Here is a 14,193-nt window from a genome sequence, read left to right as displayed (position 1 = left end):
ATGGAAAAAAAGCTTCATTGCATTTTTGCTTATGCATTCCTAATTACCATAACCTTCCAAATGCTTTCTTCTGAAGCCAAACAACCTCTGAGCCTTGCAACTGATCAAACTGCCCTTCTTTCACTCAAACATACATCTCTTTTACTTGCAACTAATTGGACCAATTCGAGCTCCGTCTGCAGCTGGATTGGCGTCACTTGCAGCTTCCGCCACCACAGAGTAGCTGCGTTGAATCTCTCCAACATGGCTCTCTCCGGCACTATTCCACCGCAGCTCGGCCACCTCTCCTTCCTCGTCTCCCTCGACCTCACCAACAACCTTTTCCATGGAGATTTGCCACACCAACTCTCTCTCCTTCGCCGTTTGAAGTTTATATCTTTCCGACTCAACAACTTCACTGGAGACATCCCTCCGATGTTGGGTCAGTTACCAAAATTAGAGTACTTGAATTTACGCAACAACAGCTTCATAGGTTCCATCCCAAAATCTCTCTCAAACCTCACAAACCTACAATTTCTTCAGTTATCTTCCAATTCTCTAAGTGGAGAAATTCCGAAAGAGTTGGGAAGACTTCAAAGTCTACAAACTCTAGCTGTTCAATTCAATCGTCTATCCGGTGCTATACCATCAGCCATATTCAACATATCGACCCTTGTAGCTATAGCATTGAGAGACAATGAATTGAGTGGAAGTCTTCCAACAGACATGTGCCGTAATCTTCCATCTCTTACTTTGCTAAGTCTTTCTTTCAATCAGCTGAGTGGCGCGATTCCCACAAATCTATCCCAATGTTCACGGCTTGAGAGGTTGAGCCTCTCTGTAAACTCTTTTAGTGGGGAGATACCTTCAGAAATCGGCTACTTAACATCTCTTCAGTTGTTATATCTTGGTGCTAACAATTTGAATGGTATGGTTCAAGTTCTTATCACATAAATTTGTGTAAATGAGATTTTATTAGTTTCATGACACTTTTTTTGCCAGGAATACTACCACATGAGATTGGCCATGTTCAGAGTCTGGTTACTTTTGCTGCTGAATTCAATCAGATTGCGGGCTCAATTGATTTCAATATTTTCATGAATATGTCTTCTCTCCAAAACATATATCTATGGCGCAACAAATTCACGGGGAACCTTTCAAGGGATGTCGGGAATATTACCATGCTAACAGAGTTAAAGCTCTCGGAAAACCATTTTACAGGTACAACAGAGTAATTTTCATGTAAATAGTCTGTTTAGCTACCATATGTGTTTTTGAAATCTCATGTTTTGCAGGGCTTATTCCCACTGAATTTGGCCAACTTTACCATTTGGAGGCATTAGCATTATCAGCCAACAGCTTGAGTGGTTCGATTCCACATGAGCTCTTTAACATTTCAACTCTTCGGATTCTTGCACTTACCGACAATGCTCTGTCAGGGGTTCTTCCAACCCATTTATGCCATGCCTCTCCCTTTCTTGAACGACTTTATCTTGGCGGAAATTCTATCACCGGAGCAATACCCAACTCCATCTCTAACTGTTCTCAACTCACAATTCTCATACTTAATGAGAACAAATTCAGTGGTTATATACCTACTCATCTCGGTAACCTAAGACTTCTTCAAAATCTTCAACTGTTCAGCAACAATCTTACCCAGGCACCATCATCTTCCTTCATTACTTCATTGACAAATTGCGAGGCTCTAACTGATTTGTCATTTGGTAATAATCCTCTAAATGGTGTCATTCCAGCTTCTGTCGGGAACTTATCTTCCTCACTTCAAACATTCACCAACAGCAACTGCAAATTCAGTGGCAGCATTCCTGTTGAAATAGGCAATCTAAGCAATATGATGGTATTAGATTTATCTTGGAATGAGTTATCTGGTAATATTCCACTAACTATAAGCCATTTGCATGAAATTCAAGGATTAATTGTGTTTAATAACATGTTGGGAGGCTCAATACCACATGCTATATGTGATCTATTCCGCCTCAACACTTTAGATATGAGCCAGAATCAATTTTCAGGCCCAATTCCTAAATGTCTGGGAAATGTCTCTTCTTTAAGAAATCTTTATCTAGAGTCCAACATTTTGAATTCAAGCATACCATCAAGCTTATGGGGCCTAAAAGATTTGATCAATCTAGACTTGTCCTCAAATTCATTAAATGGGTCACTACCTCTAGAGATGAGTAACTTAGGAGCAGCGATCTATATAAATGTAGCAATGAATCAGTTGTCAGGGTCAATTCCTAGCACTATTGGGAAGTTGCGGAGTTTGATTAATCTGTCTTTGGCAAATAATAGACTAGAAGGTTCTATTCCTGTGTCTATGGGAAGCATGATCAATTTGGAAGATCTCGACTTGTCGTACAACAACCTCTCTGGTTCAATTCCTAAGTCTTTAGATGAACTTCAACACCTCGACTACTTTAATGTCTCTTTCAATAGTTTAAGTGGAGAAATTCCTAATGAAGGTTCTTTTAGAAACTTCACTAAGGATTCTTTTAAGGGTAATGAGGCATTGTGTGGAATCCCTAAGTTCCATGTCCAAATTTGCTCTTCAACTTCTAATCACAGATCAAAGAGAAAGAAGGTGGAACGAGCTTCATTTATTGTTTTCGGGGTTGTGGCTTTCATCTCAGTTGTTTCTTTGGCCTGTATAATTGTTAAAAACAAAAGGAAAGATAAGACGACTAGAGAAGTGGATGAGTTGATATTCATTTTGCCGGAAAGAATCTCTTATTATGAACTGCTCCAAGCAACGGAAAGATTCGATGAAAGCAATTTAATTGGCACTGGGAGTTCTTGCTCTGTTTATAAGGGAATTCTTAACAATGGGAAGGATATCGTTGTCAAGGTGTTTAATATGCAGCTAGAAGGTATTTCAAGAATATTTGATGTCGAATGTGAGATACTACGTAGCATTCGACACAGGAATCTGACAAGCGTCATAAGCAGTTGCTCCAATGAAGAGTTCAAGGCATTAGTACTTGAATATATGCCAAAGGGAAACCTTGAAAAATGGTTATATTCCCACAATTATTGCTTGAATATGATGGAAAGATTGAATATCATGATTGATGTTGCATCTGCTTTGGAGTATCTTCACCACGGTTATTCAATGCCCATTGTCCACAGCGACTTGAAGCCTAGTAATGTGCTGTTAGATGAAGACATGGTTGCCCATGTAAGTGACTTTGGGATAGCAAAGTTGTTATGCGATGGAGATAGCTTTGTGTTAACCAACACACTAGCAACATTCGGTTACATCGCTCCAGGTGAAGTTTCTCTAAATATATTGATTGCACTTCACTTTCAATCAATTAATTGTGTCTTTCTTACTGCACACATCATGATTTTTGTTGTTCCAGAGTATGGCTTGGAAGGGCTAGTTTCAACAAGGTGTGATGTGTATAGCTACGGGGTGATGTTGATTGAAACTTTTACAAGAAAAAGGCCTAGTGATGATATGTTTTGCGGAGATATGAGCTTAAAGAGATGGGTAGAACTCTCACTTTCGGAGGTCCCAGATGAAGTGATAGATACCAACTTAGTCATGAATTTGGAGGAAGAAATGATTGACAAGAATATGCAGTGTGTATCATGCATACTTGAATTGGCTCTAAAATGCTCTGTCGACTCTCCCGGGGATAGAATCAATATGAAACAAGCACATGCAGAGTTGCAGAAAATCAAAAAACGATTTTCCCAATGAGATTCAAGTAATTGAGAATGTATGCTATATTTGGAATAATTGTGTCTCTGTTTGTTCCTATGCTTTATCCAGTAGTACTCTTATTAATGATTAATGATTAATGATTAATGATAATTTAATTATGTACTCTTATTAATTTGTTGTCTTAATGCGAAAGTAAAATGTAATATACTACTAAGTAATATGGGTTGGATTTTGAACATGCGTTGTATATGGGCTGGATTTTATTTGTTGATAATTTGGGTTGCCAATTTAACTTTTCGTTACATATTGTGTTTTGAATGGATAATTTTGAAATCATTTTTTCTATTTCTAATTTATACTTCTGTTAAATGTCATTGACAAGATATAACATGTCGAGTTTTAATACACTATTTAGATAATTTTAGTATAATTTTTTTTTTGAAAAATATAGAATATTTTCGTTTAATTCTGACACTTAATAATCTAGCATCGAGTGTAATTACTTCCCAAATCATTTAAGGGTTCGTTTATTTTTTATGGATAAATTTATCATGAAAAAATGCTGGATAATTTTAAATGACTCATTTCTTTTCTCACTCTATATATATAACATAAAAGGGGAGTTTTTTTACCTCCGATTTTTCTCTCTCTTCTCACTTCTTCCCTCCAAAATTTCTTTCTTATTTTTCTATTTTAATTTTATTCAAAAAATCGTTAACTTCAATTTATGAAAAAAAAATATTTTATTCCAATGTTAAATTAAAAACTATAATCTTTAATTCGGAGTAATAAATAATTTTGAAATTACTAATTTATGATCGTTTAAAACGTAAAAATTAATTTTTTTTTCGCTCTCATTTATCTCTAATTTGAATATCATACTATTTTTTCATTTTATTTTCGTTTGTTGGTGAAAAAGATAAGTAGATATCATGTTTTATCTTTCAAAAAAGTTTATCAGAGAAATCAAGACGCGATAGCTCATTGCTTCACTAAAGCTGAGGTGTTGCTACACTTCATGTTTGGAATGAACCCTCATCGTTTGTGGAGGGTCATCTCCATGCTCCATATTCGTGTGATTAATAAAATCTCTCCTTTTCCTAAAAAAAGGGTAAATATCACTTTAAACCCCAAAATGATTGCTCGATGCAAGAAAAATTAGCTACTAGTATGAACTAGTTCCGGAAAATCTGGAGTTATCGACTTCATATGAAGTAAGTATGGCGAGAATCCGCTGTTCTTACCAAACACCAAGGTTCTGTTTTACCCGAATCCTCATTTATTCGTCTCAGCAAACTTCTCGAGACTATCATCAAACAACGAAAACCTCCCTTTTAAGTTCATACAAGATGGAGTAACCACAAGAACGCAGTCTAAAACTATAAAAAAGTCGTTGAGAAAACAGAAGAAGGCATTAAAAAAGACTTGATGCTCTTGAATTTAATGAATTTTTTGAAAAAGGGTTCGGATAAGAAAATAGGCAGAACACGAAGAGAGTAGATACTCGAAGAATTCATTGAATTTTTATGCAGGTTTTGTTGTATAACTCCTCCATTCCAACCGAGCTATCAAGAAAATGATCGTTTGCAGCTCACAGATTAATGGGGAATGATAAGTTTATGTAAATATCTGCTATCACGATAAATGGACTAATCTAACAACAACAACAACAACAACAACGTTTTCTCACATCACAAAAATGGTTTATTGTTCTAAGTAATTCAAGTCCTTTTTAAGAATAAAAAATCGTGCAAGTTATATAAACTCTTCCAAATGTTCATACAAACTAGCTGAGAAAGAACTCACCAAAATTCAGCCATTTCACTTGAAGGAATCTGCTTGGATAATGATTCGTAAAATATCCTCAATGGCTCCCGCTGCAGATCAGATATCGTCAAGAAAAGAGACACGGAAAGGCTAGAACTCGTCTAGAAGAGAACGTAACCATATCAAACGAAGGGCTATAGGTACAGAACCTCTTCGGGGACATCAAATTTCTGGCCAGGCAAAGAATACACTTTCTTCTCTCTGGTTCTAGTCACGGTTTTCTTCGTCTTCGCTTGATCAATGTACATCAGAATTCAATTAGAGGCGTGTAACAGAACTCGTAGCAAATCATAGTGAAATCACAATCACCACAGATAAAAGAGAATGCCAATAGTTACAATCGGAAAGAATGGAATTTGAAGATATCAGCTTATTCAACTTATGAAATGAATGAATTATGATCATTTTTAAAAAAGGGATTAAAGAGAGATCAGAGCTCGATCACTCCAGGTCCGAGCCTCGTTAAAACCTCCCAAGGCGAGGGAGGAGAAAGAGGACTCGTCTAATTACAACGACAATTTTATCCAAATTATCAAAGTTCAACAGATTTCAAGTGGAATATTTCAAGGAATAATAGATTACGATTCAACCTCAGGATTAGAGCTAAACAATTTCAGCAACAGTTTATAAAAGGCAATTGATTGATAGATCAACGATAGTCTTTGCAATAAACAGAGGATCAATTTGACTCAAGAAGTGATTTCAAAACATATTATGAAGAGAGAGAAATGAATGATGAAAATATCACCAAAATTGTCATGAAAAGATAATCAATGTTTTGGATTGCAAGTTTTTGAGCTGTTTCAAATCTAAAGGGGGTGTATTTGTTGAGGATTTTAATAGAATTCTGCAGACTTTTAAAATCTGAGTGTATTTGTTTCAAGACTTTTAAAGCCTATTAAAATCTAGAGATATTCATTCAAGATTTTTACAATTCTATAAAAATTCAGAGGTATTCGTTTCAGACTTTTAAAAATCTATAAAAATACCAGCGGCCGCGGCTCGAAGAAGCCAGCAATCTACTGGGCTTTATATTGCACGAGGCCAGCGGTCGCTGGAACCCAGCGATCGCTGGGAGCTGTCCCAGCACTCAATTAATTCCAACGAGCACTGGGATGGTATATTTCAAGTTCGTAAAAATCACGTCAAATTCTTATTAAAATCCCTACAAAATTCGGTTCAAAATCTATTTAGAATTCCAAAATACATGAAGAATATGTGTAAAATCTGTAGATTTTTAAAATCTCTGGATTTTAAAAATCTATTAAAATCCTGAACGAATATAAAAACTGATCTGAATTTTTTCTTTTTTTCCTTTTCATATATTTCAAAAAGTTGAAAAAAAAAATATTTTTGTGTTTGTATTTTCCAAATAATTTATTAAAACTCGACTTGTTATATCTTGTCGATGTCATTTAACAAAAGTATAAATTATAAATAGTAAAAATAATTTATAATTATTCCATTCAAAACACATGTAAAAGGTTAAATTGTAAACAAATAAAATCCAGCCCATGTATGTCATGTTCAAAATCCAACCCAAAAAGCAGCCCAAATCCAGCCCATATTTCCATATTCCATTTCACTTTAGCATTAAGACAAAAAATAAGATACATAATCATTATATTAAAAAAAAATAAACATAATCATTAATCACCATATATATATTGCAATTCCATTAAAAATAAATTATATTAAAAATGCTATAGACGATTTCTCATAATTCAATCATGTTTTTCTTATTTTCCAATAATCAAAATCCCCTTTATTAATTACATTATTATGAAAGCAAAAGATAATGCTTGAAAATTCAAAATAAAGGGACAACAAAACAAATTCATTAATTATTATTGTGATGTTACATGTTTAGTAATTCTCAAGGATTGCAAATTATATCTAAACTTTTTATCTCATTGTTAGTGCCACTTTTAGATTTATATTCTGCATTGGCTTCCTCCGACAAATGCATCAAAACTATCTAAACTAATAGCTTCATATGAAATAATTTTAAATTGAATTTATTAATCTCCCTCCGTCCTATTACAAATATCTCGCTTTTCATAATAGAATGCCCTATTACAAATGTCTCATTTCATTTTTGGCAACATATTCTCTCTTGGGTGCTTTAGCTTTGCCACTTGATCCTAAGCCTCATCGGCAATAGATAATTAAATTAAGTACACATAAATGTGGTGCTTGCTCATATGATAATCTTAGTTCAAATAGTTTTGATGCATTTCTTAAGGCAGCCGAAGCAGAATATACATCTTATAACTGTTGCACTCTCAATGGGAGAAACAATTTATCGATAACTTGCAATCCTTGAGAATTATACTCATCAACATGTAACATCACAATAATAGTTAATAAAATTTATTTTTTCTCCTTTATTTTGAATTCTCAAGCATTATCTTTTGCTTTCATTTTAATTAATGTAATTTAATTTAACTTCCGGTGAAACGCAATATTAAATTATGATTCTCTGACATGTGATCTAAATCCTTTTTTGTAATGTTATTTTTTTTCTTAATTTTTATACATTTAAAAAAAATTATATACAAGTAAAAGCGAATGAAAAATGTTGCTGCGTTATGATGTGGTCCTCTTTTTTTTCTTAGTTTTTGTTAGCCCAATTTAAAGCCTTGGCTCAGTTAATTGGATTTTCTTGAGTAGCTGCTCTATAAGAAAGTTGACGTAGCTAGAATATAGTGGTTTCAATTCTTAGAGCATCCGCAATGGGGTTACTTGATAGCCTACTTGATAGTAGGGGACCACATTGAGTAAGTAGTGCTGCATTGGGGTTACTTGATAGCCTACTTGATTTTTTTAGTTTAGATTTTTATGTTTTTCATTTAATTTTAATTGCTCATATTTAAAAACACATTTTACTAATAATTAAAATTCCATTAAAATAAAGATCCTAAAAAAAAATCTAAAGACATAAATTAAAATTACTTAAATCCTAAAAACATAATTAAAACTAACAAACAAAGATTGGTTGCTGGTTCAATGAAAGGCTAAAAAACAAGTAGTTAATTAAAGATGTTTTTCAAGGTAATAAGATGTCAGTGAATCAAGTTAAAGTAAGTCTGCTGCAACCATGAAGGAGGCAACTGCCTCTCAGTTCATGCTGTAGTACACAATTTTTAAGTGACTGGGGCCGACAATTGTAGTCCACAACCTCAAGTCTTCGTCTTCATCTTCGTCTTTAAATCACTCATTTCTTTTCTCACATCTATATATATAACATAAAAGAGGAGTTTTTTTACCTCAAGTCTTCGTCTTCATCTTCGTCTTCGTCTTCGTCTGTAAAAGTGATTGGGGCCGACATTTGTATGGACCACGAGAGAGTAGGGATGGAAATAATTGACTCAAACGGAAAAAGCAAAAAACACATCAAAAGCCACACCCTTCAAGACTACCAAGTCTTGTAATATTCTTTTTTGGGGCGTTTTCTTTTTATTTAGCTGGCCCAATATTCTTTTTTTTTATTATTATTTAATTGGGCTGGGATTTGTAATATTAGTTGGGCCCCTTTCATTTTATTTAGCTGAGCCTTATTTTTTTACAGAATTGGGACGATGCATTTCAGTTTTCATTTCTATATCGATCAAGTCTTCGTCTCCGTCTCTGTCTTTGTCTCAACCTCAAGTCTTCGTCTTCGTCTTTGTATGGACCACGAGAGAGTAGGGATGGAAATAACATCTAACCACGACTTGACTCAAAACCCACACCAATCAACACTCTCAAGTCTTCGTCTCCGTCTTTGTCTCAACCTCAACCTCAAGTCTTCGTTTTTGTCTCGGTCTCATTAAGTGATTGGGGCCAACATTAATTTGTATGGAAATGGAGTAACATCTACCGACGACTTGACTCAAAACCCACACCCATCAACATTCTCAAGTCTTGTACGTAATATTTCTGTATATATGATGATTATTAGCTACTTAATTATCATAATACAATCACAATTTGCAGCCATGGAGAAAAAGCTTCATTGCATTTTTGCTTATGCATTCCTAATTACCATAACCTTCCAAATGCTTTCTTCTGAAGCCAAACAACCTCTGAGCCTTGCAACTGATCAAACTGCCCTTCTTTCACTCAAACATACATCTCTTTTACTTGCAACTAATTGGACCAACTCCACCTCCGTCTGCACCTGGATTGGCGTCACTTGCAGCTTCCGCCACCACAGAGTAGCTGCCTTGAATCTCTCCAACATGGCTCTCTCCGGCACCATTCCTCCACAGCTCGGCCACCTCTCCTTCCTCGTCTCCCTTGACCTCACCAACAACCATTTCTATGGAGATTTGCCTCAAGAGCTGTCTCTCCTTCGCCGTTTGAAGTTCATATCTCTCCGACTCAACAACTTCACCGGAGACATCCCTCTGATGTTGGGTCAGTTACCAAAATTAGAGCACTTGAATTTACGCAACAATAGCTTCATAGGTTCCATCCCAAAATCGCTCTCAAACCTCACAAACCTAAAATTTCTTGACTTAACTTACAATTCTCTAAGTGGAGAAATTCCAAAAGAGTTTGGGAGACTTCAAAGTCTACGAAAGCTATCTGTTCAATTCAATCGTGTATCCGGTGCTATACCATCAGCCATATTCAACATATCGACTCTTGTAACTATAGCATTGAGAGACAATGAATTGAGTGGAAGTCTTCCAACAGACATGTGCCATAATCTTCCATTTCTTGCTTGGCTTGATCTTTCTAACAATCAACTGAGTGGCGCGATTCCCACAAATCTATCCCAATGTTCAGGGCTTGAGGTGTTGAGCCTCTCTTACAACTCTTTTAGTGGGGAGATAGCTTCAGAAATCGGTTACTTAACATCTCTTCGGGAGTTATATCTTGGTGCTAACAATTTGAATGGTATGGTTCAAATCTTATCACATAAATTTGTGTAAATGAGATTTGATTAGTTTCATGACACTTTTTTTGCCAGGAATACTACCACATGAGATTGGCCATATTCAGAGTCTGGTTGAGTTTGGTGCTGAATGGAATGAGATTGAGGGCTCAATTGATTTCAATATTTTCATGAATATGTCTTCTCTGCAAACCTTACTCCTATGGCGTAACAAATTCACAGGAAAGCTTTCAAGGGATGTCGGGAATATTACCATGCTAACAAAATTAGAGCTCCAGGAAAACCATTTTACAGGTACAATAGAGTAATTTTCATGTAAATTGGTCTGTTTAGCTACAATACGTGTTTTTAGCTACAGTTTTGAAATCTCATGTTTTGCAGGGCTTATTCCCACTGAATTTGGCCAACTTTACCATTTGGAGTCATTAGTACTACAGTCGAACAGCTTGAGTGGTTCGATTCCACATGAGCTCTTTAACATTTCAACTCTTCGGATTCTTTCACTTGTCGACAATGCTCTGTCAGGGGTTCTTCCAACCCATTTATGCCATGCCTCTCCCTTTCTCGAACAACTTATTCTTGGCGAAAATTCTATCACCGGAGCAATACCCAACTCCATCTCTAACTGTTCTCAACTCACAATTCTCTCACTTCCTGATAACAAATTCAGTGGTTATATACCTACTCATCTCGGCAACCTAAGACTTCTTCAAATTCTTCAACTGTACAGCAACAATCTTACCCAAGCATCATCATCTTCGTTCATTACTTCATTGACAAATTGCAGGTCTCTAACATATTTGTCAATTAGTGATAATCCTCTATACGGTGTCATTCCAGCTTCTGTCGGGAACTTATCTTCCTCGCTTTCAAAATTCTATGCCACCAACTGCAAATTCAGTGGCAGCATTCCTGTTGAAATAGGCAATTTAAGCAATTTGATGATGTTGGAGTTGTCAGCAAATGAGTTATCTGGTAATATTCCACTAAGTATAAGCCATTTGCATGAACTTCAAGGATTATCTTTGTCTAATAACATGTTGGGAGGCTCAATACCACATGCTATATGCAATCTATTAAGCCTCGACGGTTTAATTTTTAGCGGGAATCAATTTTCAGACCCAATTCCTAAATGTTTGGGAAATGTCTCTTCTTTAAGAAATCTTTATCTAGACTCCAACATTTTGAATTCTAGCATACCATCAAGCTTATGGGGCCTAAAAGATTTGATCACTCTAGACTTGTCCTCAAATTCATTAAATGGGTCACTACCACTAGAGATGAGTAACTTAGGAGCAACAATACATATAAACCTATCGATGAATCAGTTGTCAGGGTCAATTCCTAGCACTATTGGGAAGTTGCAGAATTTGATTAATCTGTCTTTGGCAAATAATAGACTGGAAGGTTCTATTCCTGTGTCAATGGGAAGCATGATCAATTTGGCAAATCTCGATTTGTCATACAACAACCTCTCTGGTTCAATTCCAAAGTCTTTAGAAACACTTCAACACCTCGACTACTTTAATGTCTCTTTCAATAGTTTAAGTGGAGAAATTCCTAATGAAGGTTGTTTTAGAAACTTCACTACGGATTGTTTTAAGGGTAATGAGGCATTGTGTGGAATCCCCAAGTTCCATGTCCAAATTTGCTCTTCAATTTCTAATCACAGATCAAAGAGAAAGAAGGTGGAACGAGCTTCATTTATTGTTTTCGGGGTTGTGGCTTTCATCTCAGTTGTTTCTTTGGCGTTTATAATTGTCAGAAATAAAAGGAAAGATAAGACGACTAGAGAGGTTGATGAGTTGATATTCATTGTGCCGGAAAGAATCTCTTATTATGAACTGCTGCAAGCAACAGAAAGATTCAATGAAGGCAATTTACTTGGCACCGGGAGTTCTTGCTCTGTTTATAAGGGAATTCTTAACAATGGGAAGGATATCGTTGTCAAGGTGTTTAATATGCAGCTAGAAGGTATTTCGAGAATATTTGATGTCGAATGTGAGATACTACGTAGCATTAGACACAGGAATCTGACAAGCGTCATAAGCAGTTGCTCCAATGAAGAGTTCAAGGCATTAGTACTTGAATATATGCCAAAGGGAAACCTTGAAAAATGGTTATATTCCCACAACTATTGCTTGAACATGATGGAAAGATTGAATATAATGATTGATGTTGCATCTGCTTTGGAGTATCTTCACCACGGTTATTCAATGCCCATTGTCCACAGCGACTTGAAGCCTAGTAATGTGCTGTTAGATGAAGACATGGTTGCCCATGTAAGCGACTTTGGGATAGCAAAGTTGTTATGCGATGGAGATAGCTTTGTGTTAACCAACACGCTAGCAACATTCGGTTACATCGCTCCAGGTGAAGTTTCTCTAAATATATTGATTGCACTTCACTTTCAATCAATTAATTGTGTCTTCCTTACTGCACACATCATGATTTTTGTTGTTCCAGAGTATGGCTTGGAAGGGCTAGTTTCAACAAAGTGTGATGTGTATAGCTACGGGGTAATGTTGATTGAAACTTTTACGAGAAAAAGGCCTAATGATGATATGTTTTGCGGAAATATGAGCTTAAAGAGATGGGTAGAACTCTCACTTTCGAAGATCCCAGATGAAGTGATAGATGCCAACTTAGTCATGAATTTGGAGGAAGAAATGATAGACAAGAATATGCAGTGTGTATCATCCATACTTGAAGTGGCTTTGAAATGCTCTGCCGACTCTCCCGGGGATAGAATCAACATGAAACAAGCACATGCAGAGTTGCAAAAAATCAAATATCGATTTTCCCAATGAGATTCAAGTAAGCTATTTCAAAGTATTATGTTATTTCTAAAAGGATATTCATATCTCAAATTTCTATCGTAAAGTTAATTAGCTAATGATGTCTTCTTCATTTGGTGGCTTTGATGAGGCATGTAGTGTTGAAGATTTTGAAGAGGCAGTAGATGCTAACTGGGGTGAGGCACTGGATAGTGGTGAGGTGGATGACATAAAGAATGGAAAATTTGGCTTGGTCCTTTTGTTGGTTTTTGCTATTATTGTTAATTTGTTCTTCTTGTTTCTGCTTTTTTTTTCTCGTTGTAGTAGACGATTACTCTTTTTCCTTTACTGGTGTTTTTCCCATTGGGTTTCGCCATGAAGGTTTTATTGAGGCTCGGCCCTTAGTTAGCGTCTTTGTGCTTTCAAGGGTTTGCTAGGCTTTCTTTTTCGTTTTTCTCCTTTTATATAATTTCTATTTCAACAACTAATGCTCAAGGTTTTCTTATCCCTCTTTCCTCCATATTTTATGTTCTTGAGTTTATATATAATCTTCTTTGTCACAGCTTAAAAGGCAAAATCTTTCTGAACAACGCCTCTGCCTCACCATTCTCACCAACTGAAACAACCCCTCTCAAAAGAGTTTTGAAAATTTTGATATTCCGTTCGCAGCCGAACTTGATCAAGCTGCTCAGAAGCACAAACCCGATCTTCACACGGCATAGAAGGTAGCAGCAACTGATTGTGATACTCATCGAGCACACATTCAATTTCGACGTCCCATTGGCGCATTCCGTCGAACATGTAGAGGGCAACACGGTATTTCCCCCAATTTTGAATCCATAATTTACAATTTTTTAATTTAATAGTTAATTTATCAAATGAAAAAAAAATGATGACATTAATTGCCTCATCGAATGAGTCAGAGTTTGTTTAGAATTTCCATCTTCTGTATGAAAACTGATAGTAGGATATGATGTCTTCCGTCAACAAAAAATTCAAATACTTACTTAATGATGGATTGACAACCAATCATTTAG

The 14,193-nt window shown here is 35.8% G+C and overlaps 2 protein-coding genes across 2 annotated transcripts; both read left to right on the top strand.

Annotated features, from left to right (window-relative positions):
• LOC131019153 (probable LRR receptor-like serine/threonine-protein kinase At3g47570) lies at positions 1 to 3,703 on the top strand. The gene is made up of 4 exons (XM_057947839.1): positions 1 to 907; positions 982 to 1,200; positions 1,275 to 3,266; positions 3,360 to 3,703. The coding sequence occupies exons 1-4, from the start codon at positions 1 to 3 to the stop codon at positions 3,701 to 3,703; spliced, it is 3,462 nt and encodes a 1,153-aa protein (XP_057803822.1).
• A 5,771-nt stretch (positions 3,704 to 9,474) lies between these two features.
• Positions 9,475 to 13,661, top strand: LOC131019152 (receptor kinase-like protein Xa21). Its single transcript, XM_057947837.1, has 4 exons — positions 9,475 to 10,381; positions 10,455 to 10,673; positions 10,761 to 13,196; positions 13,316 to 13,661. The coding sequence occupies exons 1-3, from the start codon at positions 9,475 to 9,477 to the stop codon at positions 13,187 to 13,189; spliced, it is 3,555 nt and encodes a 1,184-aa protein (XP_057803820.1). The 3' UTR covers positions 13,190 to 13,196; positions 13,316 to 13,661.
• Positions 13,662 to 14,193: the final 532 nt, after the last annotated feature.

Source organism: Salvia miltiorrhiza, chromosome 3 (genome assembly GCF_028751815.1).
Source record: "Salvia miltiorrhiza cultivar Shanhuang (shh) chromosome 3, IMPLAD_Smil_shh, whole genome shotgun sequence".
NCBI classification, from domain to species: Eukaryota; Viridiplantae; Streptophyta; class Magnoliopsida; order Lamiales; family Lamiaceae; genus Salvia; species Salvia miltiorrhiza.
Note: the sequence above shows the minus strand (reverse complement) of the source record. Positions and strands in the feature narration are given on the sequence as shown.